The sequence below is a fragment of the Toxotes jaculatrix genome, chromosome 7, assembly GCF_017976425.1.
Source record: "Toxotes jaculatrix isolate fToxJac2 chromosome 7, fToxJac2.pri, whole genome shotgun sequence".
NCBI classification, from domain to species: Eukaryota; Metazoa; Chordata; class Actinopteri; family Toxotidae; genus Toxotes; species Toxotes jaculatrix.
Genome location: NC_054400.1, coordinates 25,726,228 through 25,741,220, shown reverse-complemented (window position 1 = coordinate 25,741,220; position 14,993 = coordinate 25,726,228). Strand labels below are relative to the sequence as shown.

The following is a 14,993-nucleotide window of genomic DNA, read 5'->3' as shown; positions in this document are numbered from 1 at the left end:
CCAAACCCAGAGCCTGATCCAGCCGGGACAATCGCTGGCAGAGGCTGCTCCTCCGCAGAGCTGAATCCCCGCAGACTGTGCCCATGCAGCGCTGCACGGGAGGATCCACCACATCAGTGGAGCTAATCAAACCGCAGGGCGCTGGAATGACGCGGGGTTGTCAGATTTCATTGATGGTGCAGTTGTGGTGTTCATCAATAAAGTGTTGGAAGTGTGTAATTGGTTCAGGTTTTGTGTGTGGCTTTGTGATTAATAAAGCTGGGCTTTCGTCCCAAATAGTTAGAAGCAGCTTCATCAGCCTGTGAGGAAACTTGAGGCAGCATTTTCCTGCACATAAAGTGCAATACCAGGCAAACTCCACCCACTTCTGGGTGTCACACTGAGCCCAGACGTGTCAAGGAGCAAAACCAGCTTGGACACAAGCTGAGAGTCAGCGCACTGGACTGTGGGCAGGATTTTCCTAAGACAAAACAACCAGAGAGAAAAGCAAAATAGAGTTTAAGTTGTTTCCCTTTATGTGTTTTAGTGGCTAAAATTATGCGGATGCGTTTATCCTGAGGGATCAACGTGCTGTAAAAAGTATAACTCGACCACAGTCGTGCGTAAAAGTTTGTTTTTCCTTTGGAGACCATGCGCAACTTCTCGGAGCCGTGCATCCCAGTCGAGGAATCACAAGACTTTCCAACAAGAGGCGGAGATGCGGCCCTTCGAGGGACTGTCCTGGTCGGACCCCCGCTGCTCCCAGCCATCGCTTTATCCTCCCGAGGGTCAGCAGATCCCAGTGTGGATCCGTTGAGTCATGCGTCTCCGCCTGGGCACTCCGCGATTTTGTGTCGGCCTCCTGAAATTCTGGAGGGAGGGGAAATGGAAGATCATGAGCCGAAAGTTTATCTGGAAGCCAGCGACCTTTGGAGACAGTTCCACAAATGCGGTACTGAAATGATCATCACAAAATCTGGGAGGTACAGTAAATGTCTGATCATTACGCATGGATGGATCGTTTGACCGTCTTTTAATGAATGCATGCTTCTCCTTCGCCTTTATCGCTTCACCCTGCAGGCGCATGTTTCCGCCGCTCAAGGCCAGGTGCATCGGGATGGACAGAAAAGCCAAATACATTCTTCTGATGGACATCGTGGCGGCTGATGACTGCAGATACAAGTTTCATAACTCCCGCTGGATGGTGGCAGGGAAGGCGGACCCGGAGATGCCCAAACGCATGTACATCCACCCGGACAGTCCGGCCACGGGCGAGCAGTGGATGTCTAAAGTGGTCACCTTCCACAAACTCAAACTGACCAACAACATATCTGACAAACACGGATTTGTAAGTGTGGGTTTAATTCTTTATTGTTATTATTATTAATATTATCATTATTGAAATTTAGATTAAAAAAAAAAAAAAAAAAACAAGATGCTGCAAGGACAATTACCTGTTACCTATTATCTAAATACAGTTGATTTGTAATGTTATATAAATGTTTAAATACTGTATAATATTTGTATTTCGCTTTAAGGTATTATAATATAATTTTTCTTACAAATTTTTTCAAAATCTGTTCTCAGAAACTTAACTTAATTATTATCTTTTTATTTGCAGACAATTCTCAACTCAATGCACAAGTACCAGCCGAGATTTCACATAGTGAAGGTAAACGACATCCTCAAACTGCCTTACAGCACCTTTAGGACGTACGTCTTCTCTGAGACGGAGTTCATCGCAGTAACAGCTTATCAGAACGATAAGGTGAGAGGTTCACTTCCTGCTGAGTCACTCTGGGGAGGAGGTAGACTTCAGGTTGTCTCGGCTCTGTCACATGTTTCAGTAAGTAGTCATCAACACTCTCCTTTGTGCCAATTTTCAGATCACACAACTTAAAATAGACAACAATCCTTTCGCGAAGGGTTTCCGAGACATGGGCAACGGAAGAAGAGAAAAGAGGCAAGTTGATTGTTTCAGATATTAATTCATGTAATTACAAAATAAGGACAAAAAACATTCTTCTTCTTCTTCTTCTTCTTCTTCTTGTTATTATTATTATTATTATTATTATTATTATTATTATTATTATTATTATTATTATTATTATTATTATTAGTAGTAGTAGTAGTAGTAGTAGTAGTCTGAATAAATTTGTCTTTAAAAAAGGTCAGTTGTTCATTAAAGTTACAATTATGAACAATTTGTTTTAATAAATAACAGAAAAAGTGGTGGTGTTCTTGCCCATGTAGAACACGTAATTCAAACATTAAGCGTGCAGTTTGGAAAAAGTATGTGAACCTATAAACTAACAAAAAAGCTCACTGGAGTCAGGAGCTATCAAACCTGGAGTCTAATCAATGACACCAGGTTAGAGGTTTGGGTTACAGCTACTCTGATTTATAAAAACACACGTTTTCAGCTTGTTATTCACAAGAAGCATCTGCCGATATGAACCATGCCTCACAAAATCAGATCACAGAGGACTTAGGGTCAAGAACTGTAGATTTACATAAAGCAGTGAAAGAGTTACAGAGTGAGCTCAGAGAGCTCAGATATTCATCAGTCTGATAAATCATCTATAAATGGAGACGGTTTAGTGCTGCAGCCACTCCTGCCTATGAGTGGACGGTCGGAGAAGATGACTCCAAAGGCACAAAGCAGAATGATGGATGAGGTGAAAAACAATCCCACAGTAACAGCTGAAGGCTTAAATGAATCATTGCATCTGGTTAACATCTCTGTTCATGAGTCTGACATATGCAAATCATGGAGCATGGGGTCCGTGGCATCACACCAGGCTCCATCCCACTGCCCCCCCAAAAATATAACACCTCTGGCTGCCTGAAGTTTGCCAATAACAGCTCAACTCTCCACAAAATACAGTACAATGAGCTCAGAGTGACGTTCACACCAAACATCCTGTGAACACGTCTGAGCTGAAGCAGCTCTGTAGGATGACCAGAATCCCTCCTGAACGTTGGTCAGGTCTGATCTGCAGCTACTGGAGGCTGGTTTGAGGTTATTGCTGCGAAAAGGAGGTTTGATTTATTAAATCCAAGGGTCCACTTACTTTTTCCCAGCAGCACTTGGAATGTTTAATGTCTTAGTTTGATAATGACATGAGAGAGATTATAATAAGTATAATTATTAGTATTATCACATTGTGTTTGTCTATAGTTGTGATTTAGATGAAAATCTATCACTTTTTTGACCAATTAATGCAGAAAATCTGTAAAACCTTAAAATAAATAAGGTTTGACATTTTATTCATTCAGTCATATGTTATTTAACGGATCATAATTTATCAGTTAATCACATTTTCTGTAAATTTTCATGCGATGTGAAGGTCTAATTGCTCTTTCAAAGCTTTTCCATCGTGACAGGGCAAAAATGTAATATACCAAATCATTTATTTATTATACTGAAAGGAGTCAAATTTGAATATAATGAGACTAAAAACATTGGAATCAACATATACCACAACCACATAATAATAATAGGAAGAAGAAGAATTTACCAGAGAGGGGGAGAATTCTGTGATTCTAAAGCAGAAAGTGGGGGAAATGTTAATTAAACTGAAAATGTTTAGTTCTTATGATAATGTTTGGTCTATAATATACCCAGAGAAGGCTGAACATGCCCACCACAGAGTCCAAGGTGACAGTTCAGACGAGACCCAGACAAGAGTCTGGTGTTTTTTCTGGGAAAAAATTCCCGTGCAAATTCAAACTGTTTTAACCATAAACTTGCCTGAGCAACTGAAGAAAAATGTGTTTTCCCAACAATTGTGGTATGATGGAGCCCAAGTGACTCACTGCAAAAACCCACTGTTTCCAGTATGTTCACGCCAGTTTTACTCTGTTGCTTTATCTTAGAAATGATCACTAATGTTTCTTCTGTAATACCAGGAAACTACAGCATTCATCACAAAGATCTAAAGAGATGCGGATGATTGACACAGAACCTGAACCTGTAAAAGACTCATCCCCACAATATTCAGACAAACCCCAGTCATCAGGTGCAGACACGTTGTTGTTTTCCACACACACTTTTATTTCATCCGTATCATTCTGGATGTAAGAGCCTAACACTAACTTTTTCCATTTATCTTTTTTCAAGATGCCCATGAAAGTGACAGTCACAAAGACGATAAAGTTGAGGGCGATGCTGGAGAAGAGGAGCGCAAAACCCAAAAAGAGACGAAGCGCGGGCCGAAGGTTTCCCTCACAGACAGGACAGCACAGAGTCCAGCTGGCACACAGAAGGAACTGGACCCGAGACAAAGCCATGGCATCAATATCACAGCTGATGGAGCGAGTTGCTCTGAGCCACAAGACTCAGACAAGGAACAAATGTGCACGTTACGCAGCGGTTGTGCACACTGTTGTGTTTATCCGCCGGAGTTAAACACACATCTCTGGGATCCCAGTATCCCCAGCAGTCTTTTCCACTCTGCTCAGGTGAACACCTGGAACAGCTGTGCCACCGTGGACAGAGCAGCTCCGTGTGGACTGAGCCTGGCAGCGCCTGTCAGGACTCCAGGAGCTCCAGGGTTTCCTGTCAGCCTCCAACAGCACGTGTTGCTACAGGTAAACAGAGGACCACTGAAGCTATGAAACACTTATTAAAACACATGAAATATTTCCAGAACACATGCGTTTCATTACAAGTTGGATAAATGTGGAGATTTCTGACTCACTGAGTCATTGTGAGCAGCGGTGGAAGAAGTATTTAGATCCTCTTCGCAGAACGTCTTAGATTCAAAGTTTTACTTCAGTACAGAAATATTATCATTAAAATGTCGCCTACTTAAATTATCAAAAATTAAATTGATCATTATCCAAGAGCATGCCCCTGTCTGCGTTTAATTATCATAATTAACACGTTATTGTTAGTATTTATTACAATATCTGATTATTATCATGACTGACACATTAATGCATGCTTGAGCAGGGTTTAATATTGTATGGGTGTCATTCTAATTCTTAACTCATCGTTAACTGTTTCATAAACACGTCATTGTTTTGAATGTATTATCTTAATTTACAAATTAACTGATATTAGTAAAAAAGTACAAAATTAGCCTTAGACTATTATTTAGTTGAAGCTAAAATATGGAATCGTTGTACAAAAACAAACAAAACGTTTTAACTTTGGGATTTATTTTTCAAAGCGAGGACGAAGGATTTTGTCCCACATCACATATACTGAAGCATGTTAGGTCTTTAAATGGCTGTATGAACATGTATGAACAGGAAGGATGATTACATCAAACTAAGCTGTTTCACTGTTCACGTGTGAACCTGATTATTTTTTCAAGACTCAAGACAAAATTGTGAAACTATCCTTTAATGTGTAAGCAGCATTTTAATGCTGTAGCTGGTCGAAGTGGAGCTAATTTTGAATCACTGTTTTATAAGCTCACTATGATTTTTTTATGCGTCATATTAAGTCGTAAACTAACTACAACTGTCAGATAAATGCAGTTAAATGGAAGTACAACATTTTTGTCAATTTATAACAGTCTCTGATTTACAGTGTGATTATGTCGTATGAATCGGGCACCTATAAACTACTCAGTGGGTCCAGCTGAAACTTACATGTAGGTACAGCAGAAGAAAACTTGACGATATAAAACAAGTGAGGAAGAAGCAGGCATTTTAGAGGAGGGAATATATGAATTATTATGAATGAAGTAATTTTGTAAATATTGGGTACTTACAGGGTACAGTACCCGCAAACAACATCGTTCTTATTGTGTTAGGAAAACAGGAAAAACAGCCGCACATTACTGCCCACATACTTTAAGCTTACAGTGTAAGGTCAAATACAAAAATATCTTTAGCATTTACATATGATGATATTTTACTGTTTCTATCACTGTTAAATAGACAATTTTGATGACAAAAAAGTGTTGTACATCTGTATTATAAGAGGTTTCAGCCTGTCAGGACTCAGGATTTTTTAAATTTTGTATGTATTTTCTTCTTGTTAACAGGACCTGGTGAACTTTTCACACTTTGGGGGCTTTCTGTTTTATCCCTACACCAGCCTCTCATTGAGGTCCAAAGTGGATTTCAGAGCCTACCCAAGATTCCACAGCCAGGACTACTTCACCTCTCCGGTAATATCTTCATCTGTTCCTACTGCGGGTGGCGGTGGATTGAAATATCTTGTCCCTGATTTGCTACCAAAAACCAAGCAGATGAACTCAGTGGACGAAGCTGAAAGTGACTGCCGTCAAAACGAATCACAAACAGAGAGAAAATTCTGAGTTGCTGCTTTAAGTGTCCTTGCATGTGGTCTACCGACTCCCACCTGCAGACTGAGAAGGCTGGTCTGTGACGGGAATGACACCAGACTTATTTCAAAATGAAACTTATCTTGCATTTTGGTAAAGTCTCATCCGTCTGCATCTCATTGAAAACATGAATTAATATTGAATCATTGTGGTGCAAAAAGCATTTTATTTTAAAAAAAAAGTAACAGTTTCTAAACTTGGTGGATGATCTGGATTCTGAAGTACTGTCTCTTCTAGCGTCAGAAAATTTCTTACCTGTGAGTATAAAATTTGAAAAGGCCTGAGTGAATTAAACAAATAATGAAATACATAAAACCAAAATAAAATAAATTTAAAAAAAAAGAACTGTATGAAGCTTTCCAGAGAATTTTTCCAAAAAGTAATTTGGATTTTTTTTTTTTGGAAATTTTTCTCTTTTGTACACACACACACACACACACACACAGAAATTTGTGTTGAATAACTCGATGAGCTTTCTTTGCATTTAAAGAATGCATGGATGCATGCAGGCATCATTGTTAATGAGATTGTGTAGATTTTTTTTTCTCAAAGACTAAAAACTGATCCAATAAAAATAAAAAAAAAAATTGTTTATCACAAAAGAGTTTCTTTGTGTCACTGCTTTTAAAGTCCCCAAAGACCTGGCTTCACATATTTTGAAACTGAGACATAAAACCTACTCCAAAAATTGTTGTGGCATTTCTTTTTTCTTTCTTTTTTTTAAGCATCTTCTTATTTTTAATTGCAGTGTTTATAGGCTGTTTGGTTCTTGCAACAGTCCCTGTAAAAACATGGTACTTTACAATCAAATGAACACACCTACAGTTTTCCGGACCAGAGAAGGGAATATTTGATATATTATCCTAAATACAATGTAAATGTTTGTACAGGTAGTCGGACGGAACTTACATCTGTATGGAGCCTGTTCCATGACTAACACAGCACAGCACACATGGTCAGTGCATCAGCATCTACATAGATTCGTTGTTCCATAACCCCCACTTCAGCTCCCGGCTATTTGTGCTATTTGGTATGAGACAGCACTTCATGTGGCAGAGTGGAGAGGATGTGTGTGTGTGTTAAATTAATATGTGTGTCATAGTAATATTATGGAAAAAACAGTTTAATATCTGAAAGACTAATTTACTCCTGTGCTGTAAGAGATTCTGTCAAAAAACAAGGGGACGTAGGTTGTCAGATATTGTGTTACGTGTGTGTGTGTGTGTGTGTGTGTGCGTGTGTGTGTGCGTGTGTGTGTTCCACAATCAGCCTGGAAAGAGGTATATAGGCAGAGACCTAAAGGAAAACATGAGAATCAAGTACATACTGATACTACCACTACTATTACTAGTACTACTAATAATAATAAGAATTAAAAGACCAAAGGGACAAAGGAGAGTACTAGCAGAACTCCCACCCCAGGCCACTGGAAGTGAAGCAGGATCAGGGATCATCAGGAAGCTCCAGAACGGGTCAGCGATACTGTTTATTGTGATTTGTGCTTATTTTTGTTTCTTGTGTCTGATAAATGATCCAGCTTTGGGTCACCCCCAGAACCTGAACTCAGGGAGCAGGCCCATTGTGGGCTTGATCCCATCCTGTTTTAGAAATACTGAGGTCAAGAGTCGAAAGTCCCCATCAGACCCCAAAAACCTCATCAGACACTAAAAAGAAAATGTCTAAATATTTCTAATCACTTGGATCTTTCACATTTTATTTGTTGTTTTGGTTGTTCAGTTATATTTTCTACAACGTTCAAATAGGGCAGAGCAGAGGAAAACTACTCTGGAAAACTCACAAACTTTCAACTCAAATGAGTGTCTCACAATTAAATAATAATAATCACACTGTAGAAAAGAACAGTCACTGATTTTAAGCACCCTGTGAGAACAATTTTTAACATGAATTTTAATGTAAGTACTGTTCAACGAGCTTGGTCCCGGCGCTTTCCGGTGACGTCATAATCACGAGACGGCGACCGAGGCCCAAACAAACCTTCGTACACGAATGTAGCCGTTCACCATGAATGGCGGTTTTCTGCGCATTGGTGTGGTGTTTTGACAGCGACAATGATTTCAGTGAGCTATATTCTGCTGTGCGGACAGTTCCTGCTGCTGCTGACCGTGATTCTGCTTCAATGTCTGGAAGGAATTCACTCCCAAAACTCGTCGACAACGGAGAGCCCTGTCGCTTCTCCTAGCCAGGGAGCTACCGCATTCCCGTTCAGCGAGCAGCCGGTGGAAAGTACGAATGATACGGAGAGGTTTGAGTATAGACCCCCGTCACCAGTCGTCCTCTGCAGCTATCTGTGAGTAACATGTTACAGCAGCCTTAGTGGAACCCTGTCGTTAGCATGTTACATGTTAGCATGAGACTGACACAGCAAACTGCTTTCAGAAATCTGACAAATCCTCCTCACCTGTAATCAGTTAACCAAAGCAGCGCCTCTCTCAATAAATCTAATATTTCCTATATTAATGTGTTTCATATCTCTAGAATGTAGTGTAACTCCTTAAAATATTGGCTTGCTCTTGTGTTGAACAGCTGCGAGCTGGTGTGACCAGTCTGTTAATTAATTTAATAATTAAATGAGGTCCACCGTAGTTGATATCTTATATTCCGAATTCACTTCAAGGTCAAAATAATAAGAACTTGGCCATAAGTCATGCACTCTGCCAAACATTTCAGGGTATTGTTAACTGTCAAATTTTATCAATGAAGCTTGGTGTGTGTTCCCTACTTAGCGAAAACCCACAGTTGCCCGTTGTAGGTTACTTTTCATGGCGGTGACAAACTACATTCCTCACTCTCTCTCTATTTTATTTTTTTAATATACATTCAATGTACAATGAAGCCCAGAGGAGTTCATCTACTGTCAAGACCCTGTGGATCATGCAGGCAACCACACTGCCCTTCAGGAGATGGGCCATGGTTGTGTCGGGGTGAGTGTTGTTTGTTGTTTTGTTTTGTTTTTGGTTTTTTTTGTTTGTTTTGAAGCATATATTATGTTGCCAATTACACAGCACTTAACTTACTGTTTTAATCTTTAGTGGGGTGGCCAGACTCAGAAAGAAGTGAACCACACACTTGTTATTTGCACTGCACTCGATGATATAGAGTGCGCCGGAGCCAGAGAGTTCCTCAGAGGAAACGTACCCTGCATCAAGTAAGTGACGCCATGCTTGAACACTGTATAAATCTATGTATACCTCTGAAACAGAATTAATTGTTAAGACCCATTTGTAAGTTTGGAATTGGGGTTGGGTACTGTTCATATTTGAACCATTACGGTACCTGTACTCGTACCCAACGGTACCTCGCACACTGAACCCTCGCTCGCTGCTGGGTTCAGTGTGATGTTCAGTGTCTGACCACTGTGCAGTGTGTGTACTTTGCCTGACGCAGAGACGAACCACCATGGTTCAGCTCAAGCCACTGGAAGTGATGGGTTTCAGAGCGCTGTGGTGCTGTTGTTGTGTTGTGTCTGAAAGCCCCATTACTGTGACATGCCATGGTAGTCTAGATCTAGCTCTTTCTTTCTGCACTCTGTTAATCTCTCACCGAGCTGCACTCTCAGGCTCTGACAGATACTTGACGAGTAGTAAAACAAAGTCTGTTCTTTCTTTTTAGCTCCAGACATTGATTTCTTTTAATGTCAGCTTATGTAAGCTTATGTAAGCTTACATAGATTTATTTTGAAATATTTAAGACCCGTCACTGTGATATAAATGAGGCAGTGAACTCACTTGAATTGTCTTCAAATGCCGAAAGAAATTTTCATTGGTTCATACTCATTTTCAATTGTGCATATTTGAACTACCTAGTTTTTTGTAGCCATTTTTATACTCTAGAAATGGAATGGCAATGTCCCTCTGTCTGCCAGTCCCCCACTTCAGTCCACACTGAAACTATTTAATGGTTTGCAATTTTGTTCAGACATTCATGGTCCTCAGAGCCTGAATCCTACTGACCTCAGTGAGCCTCTGAATTGTCTTCCAATGCCACCATTTGGTTTTTAGTAAAATATCTCAACAACTGTTGGAAGGATTGCCATAAAATGTAGTACAGCGTTCGTGTTCTCCTCAGTTCTGATGACTTCGGTACACCCTTAATGTTTCATCTAGTGCCCCCATTGAGTCAAAACCAAAAACAGGTAAAACAGCGTTCTGTTGATTTGAATCACACATTAAATCCATATGATTTTTTGGATTAAACAGAATCAGCCTTTTACATTTGAAATCAGATTATTCTTTCCTCTACTGTTTAATGAATGGTTCTTTTTTTTATGATACCTCATAGATTTGTCATTATTTTTTTTTTTCCTTTTTCTGAATGCATCACTCAGTAGTTGGTAAAATGTAGTGACACTGACCCTGTTGAAAAGAAGATGAAGCATCTCTAGGGAATCATCCTGTAAACAATAAATGTGTGCTGTTAATTTAATTTGGTTTGTTGGAATGTATTGTTGTTGGGTGATGGCAGCAGCAGACACCGAATACAGTGTACATCGATAAGAATGAGACATGAACATTTTAATTCTTCATATATGAAACTTTGGAGGTATCGTAATCACCACCAGAGGGCAGTGTTTACTAATGTATAGAACCACTGTTTTCCACAGCACACCATGTTCACACCATCCCTCTGCATTCATCAGCACATGAGGTTAATCTCTATAGTAACTGCGCAGAGATCAGAGATGTGCAGCGGCTGGACACAATCAAAGCAGCATGTGTACAAAGACGCTGCTGCCGTCCAGCACCCATGGATGTACCCATCCATTATACTGTACACAGCAGGTGCTGCTTTCATTGTGTCCACTCTGTATTGAGTGTTCTGCAGAAGCGTCTTTTAAAACCTTGTGGTGAGGTTTCATCATCATATTTGTTTTTCTGCTTAAATATGAGGATATTTATTTGTTTTGTCGCATATTAATCTTCAGGTTCAGACACTGTACAAATGATTGAGGTTCATTTTATTAAATGGTATTCAAATGAAATGTAACATGTAATGTTCATGATATAATTTAATGGCACAGTTGTTCATATTTCTTTCCAGCTGACTTCAAACATAAATGACCTCTTGCACCTTTTGCCGTTGGGCTTTCACAGATACACTGGACACTATTTCATCACCACGCTGCTGTACTCCTTCTTCCTGGGTTGCTTTGGGGTTGATCGTTTCTGCCTGGGCCACACAGGCACCGCCGTTGGGAAGCTGCTCACCCTGGGAGGCCTGGGAATCTGGTGGTTTGTGGACTTGATCCTGCTCATCACTGGTGGCCTGATGCCCAGCGATTACAGCAACTGGTGTACCTACTACTGAGGGACCACCAGCACTGTGTGACTAAGGACTCTGGCCACTTCTCAGTTAGATTTAATCAGTTGAAAAATATTCCAGGGATGCGGCCTCAGCCTGCTGTGGTTGTGTATAAGGGGGCTGACTTGCTCTTAAGGGGATTTACAGCTCTGCTGTGCAAAGTGGAGTCCAAGGACCTCCTGAGGATTCCTTCAGGGTTCCTCAGGGCTCCTGAGAAAAATGAAGAATAATATGATTTCTTTTTTCTCTCTTGCCACTTTGAAAATGTATAAGAATTACTGTGGTGTTCACAGCTTTCAAGGTAGAGACAGGGATGACAGTTGTTTTTTTTTCTACCAAATTGTCGACCAAGGTCACTTTCACGGACCACAGAAAAAATGATATATGTTGTTACCTTTTAGTTCTGCTCTGTTTGGTTTCCTCACACTGATTTATTGCAAACAAACCAACATATCAGCATAAGGCCTGTGGACTGACAGGTAACTGACTGTGTGGATTAATGTCATCCTGCATCGTCAGTGCTACATTGACCCACATGGGAAAATGAAATTCTGGAAAATGACAGTACATCTTATGTTTGCATCCACTGTGTGTGGCCGCTACTCACTTCCTGATGAGCAGCTGCCAGAGTACACAGAGTAGGACACAAGCACAATACACCTCTCCTTCAGCTAATGTAAAAATCCATAAAACCATGAAACTACAAACCAGCGGCACCAGAGTTTGCTGTGAAGCCGGCAGAGACCATCTGAGAAGGAGGCTGTCGTCTGGTTGTTTGCACCAGAAAGTTCCAAATCTGTTTAGTTAGGTTTAACTAATTCAAGTGTGTTTGCTTATTGGGGTTGTTTTATTTAGGCTACTGCGAAGGCTGATGGACCAAGCATCTGGACTGAGGTCCCCCTTCCACCGTGGACTCTGGGTCAGTTATAGTTAGTTATAACAGTAATACTAAAAATCTTTGTGACGCTAAAGAACAGTTGAACACATACAGTTCAGTAAAGTGCTCCATGATTTACTGTCAGTTTTCCCCATGTGGGTCCGTGTAGTGCTGGTGATGCAGGATGAAACTGTCCAATCAGTGAGTTAACTGTCAGTCCATGTGACTTCATGACTGACTCCTCTAAGGTTGTTGTAGATTTCACATCCTGGACATTCTGGGTTTGACTAATGGTAAAAAAAAACAACAACAACTCAGTGTTGATACACCACAGTTTCTGTTTCTACAGAAAACTCCAACGCATCTTATTTCAGATTGTTCACACACTGTAGAAGTGATGTAACCTACTTGACTGTTGCTGTTCACATAACGTGGTTTGTTTCATGTTGGCCAAGAATCCCCTGTTACAAGTTCAACTTTGAGCAGCGAACTTAGCACTGTTCTGCCATCTCCTGAGGGCAGCAGCATCCTACACTGACTTATCATCACTTCTCCCCTTCTTCCAATTACCAAATAGTCCAGCTTTGACCCTGCACCGTCCTCGTCTGCTGGAGGCGATCTGAGTGCTGGATTTTCTCTTCTGCTTTAACGTGTTCCAACTGTACCTAGACTGATTAGCATTACAGCCTAAAGCCCATAGGAACACAGGACTGAAGGTGGATAGTGGTCACATAAGTCACAGTGACGAGGTGGTGATTTAGTAGTTTTCAGTATTGACTGGAGGAGTGTTGTGAGACAGGGCGAGCAGTAAATTCCTTTACCCCAGAAAAAAAAAAACCCTACGTCTGAGTCGTGTGGGAGCGGTTCCCTCCTTTGCATTCAGGTGTGGATCAAAACAAATTCAGATTTTTCACGGGCTCTATCCAGCCAGGCTCAGATCTCACATAAAATATTCAAATCTTCATCTTCCACTTTGTTAAATTCCTCGTCTTTAGCTGAACTGAAGGTTTATGTGCTCTTTCATAGATAGAGCAGGTTTCATTGCCTAAAGATCCATAAAACCCTTTTAGGTCCTGTCATAAAAAGTTGAAGAAGATGTGATCGTCAACGTGTCCACTGTTCACATCCAGCAGCAGCATGCTGTGAGCAGGCAATATATTTTCAGGTGGCTAAACAACTTTTGTAGAGGGAGGCATTACCAAATACATACTGCAATTTCCCACATATTTCACAAAATAGCAATGGATGTGCTGTCTTACACACCTGGAAAAAAAAAAGAGTATTTCCATGTACAAGGTCGTCTCTTCAATCTGAATGCAATTTTTTTTCTGTAATTCTTTTTAAAATTTAAATCCGGCTCTGCAGATTTGCCCTACATTAGTATATAACATACTGTGTTAAAGCCTGTTTCAAAACCTGTAATGTTCTGGAGTCTCTTGGCTTTGTAAGATACTGTACATATGATACTGATCTGCCCGGCAGGAGCTTGATTTTTTATTTTGTTTATTCTTTAACTGTAATCCACTCTACTATTTATTTATTCACTTTATGTTTTATGTGCTGACTTCCTGGGAGCATTAGAGGAATACGTTTCCATGACAATGTTTTTCAGATGATCTTATTCGACGTGTTTCTCCTAAAATAAAATAAAATTAAAAGATAAAAATTTTTAAAAAATCTTTGTGCTCTTTAACTTTTTAATGAAAGCTGCACACGCACCCTGGAAAACCAAATCTCCCGTTACACGGGTGAGAAGGAATCCAGCGTCGTATGTATAGCTGTTCACAGTCATTATGACTCAATAAAAAGTACCTGGTACAGTGAGCTCTCTTAATTCTCTGATTAGATCTAATGGGCCGTGGTTGGAGCAGGGTGATCTACACACTTTGTGTCTGACTAACGTGACTACGCTGTCCTGTTGCTGTGGTAACGTGCTGGTACTTCTATCACACCCTGAGTTAAACAGAGTCACATACACAGGTGAGGTTAGGCCGTTGCTGAGTGAAGCACTGGAGATGGGTGAACTGATGAGGACTTCATTTGTCCACCGCTAAAAAAAACCCAGTTATAACTATCGCTGATAAATAAGTAGCCTGTATAATTATAAAGTGTTTGTTTACCTCCACAGATAGAGAGAGAACATTGATTACGGACATTTGGATGAAAGATAGAGCTCAGGGACAGACAGATGAGGAGAGTGAGAACAATCCAAAACTTCCTGCACTGTTGGACATAGCAGAGCTACTTGGTTGTGATTATTTTGAAAAGCTCAAGGTAAAAGGTTTTCATTATAACTTAAAATGAAAATATTACATGCTCTCTGATTCATCTAGAAATTGGAAAAAACACAAGCTACAAGTCCCATTTCATTAATGATGAAACCGTGGAAGATCCCGTCCTCAAAGCGATACAGGCCTCTGTGGCCACAGGCTTTAAAGCTGATGAGAGCACAGATGTTACCATCATGAGGCAGCTGGATCTTCATGTCAGGTACTGAAAACAAAAATTTGATG

At 40.3% G+C, this 14,993-nt stretch overlaps 2 protein-coding genes across 2 annotated transcripts; both read left to right on the top strand.

Moving 5' to 3' along the window:
• The first annotated feature begins 630 nt into the window (after positions 1 to 630).
• tbx3b (T-box transcription factor 3b) lies at positions 631 to 6,257 on the top strand. Its single transcript, XM_041042691.1, has 7 exons — positions 631 to 962; positions 1,060 to 1,327; positions 1,601 to 1,747; positions 1,866 to 1,942; positions 3,892 to 4,001; positions 4,103 to 4,572; positions 5,982 to 6,257. Exons 1-7 carry the CDS (start codon positions 631 to 633, stop codon positions 6,255 to 6,257), a joined length of 1,680 nt encoding a protein of 559 aa, XP_040898625.1.
• Positions 6,258 to 8,262: 2,005 nt separating this feature from the next.
• On the top strand, positions 8,263 to 13,317 carry tm2d2 (TM2 domain containing 2). Its single transcript, XM_041042924.1, has 4 exons — positions 8,263 to 8,592; positions 9,139 to 9,226; positions 9,335 to 9,450; positions 11,396 to 13,317. The coding sequence occupies exons 1-4, from the start codon at positions 8,354 to 8,356 to the stop codon at positions 11,607 to 11,609; spliced, it is 657 nt and encodes a 218-aa protein (XP_040898858.1). The 5' UTR covers positions 8,263 to 8,353; the 3' UTR covers positions 11,610 to 13,317.
• The last annotated feature ends 1,676 nt before the right edge of the window (positions 13,318 to 14,993 follow it).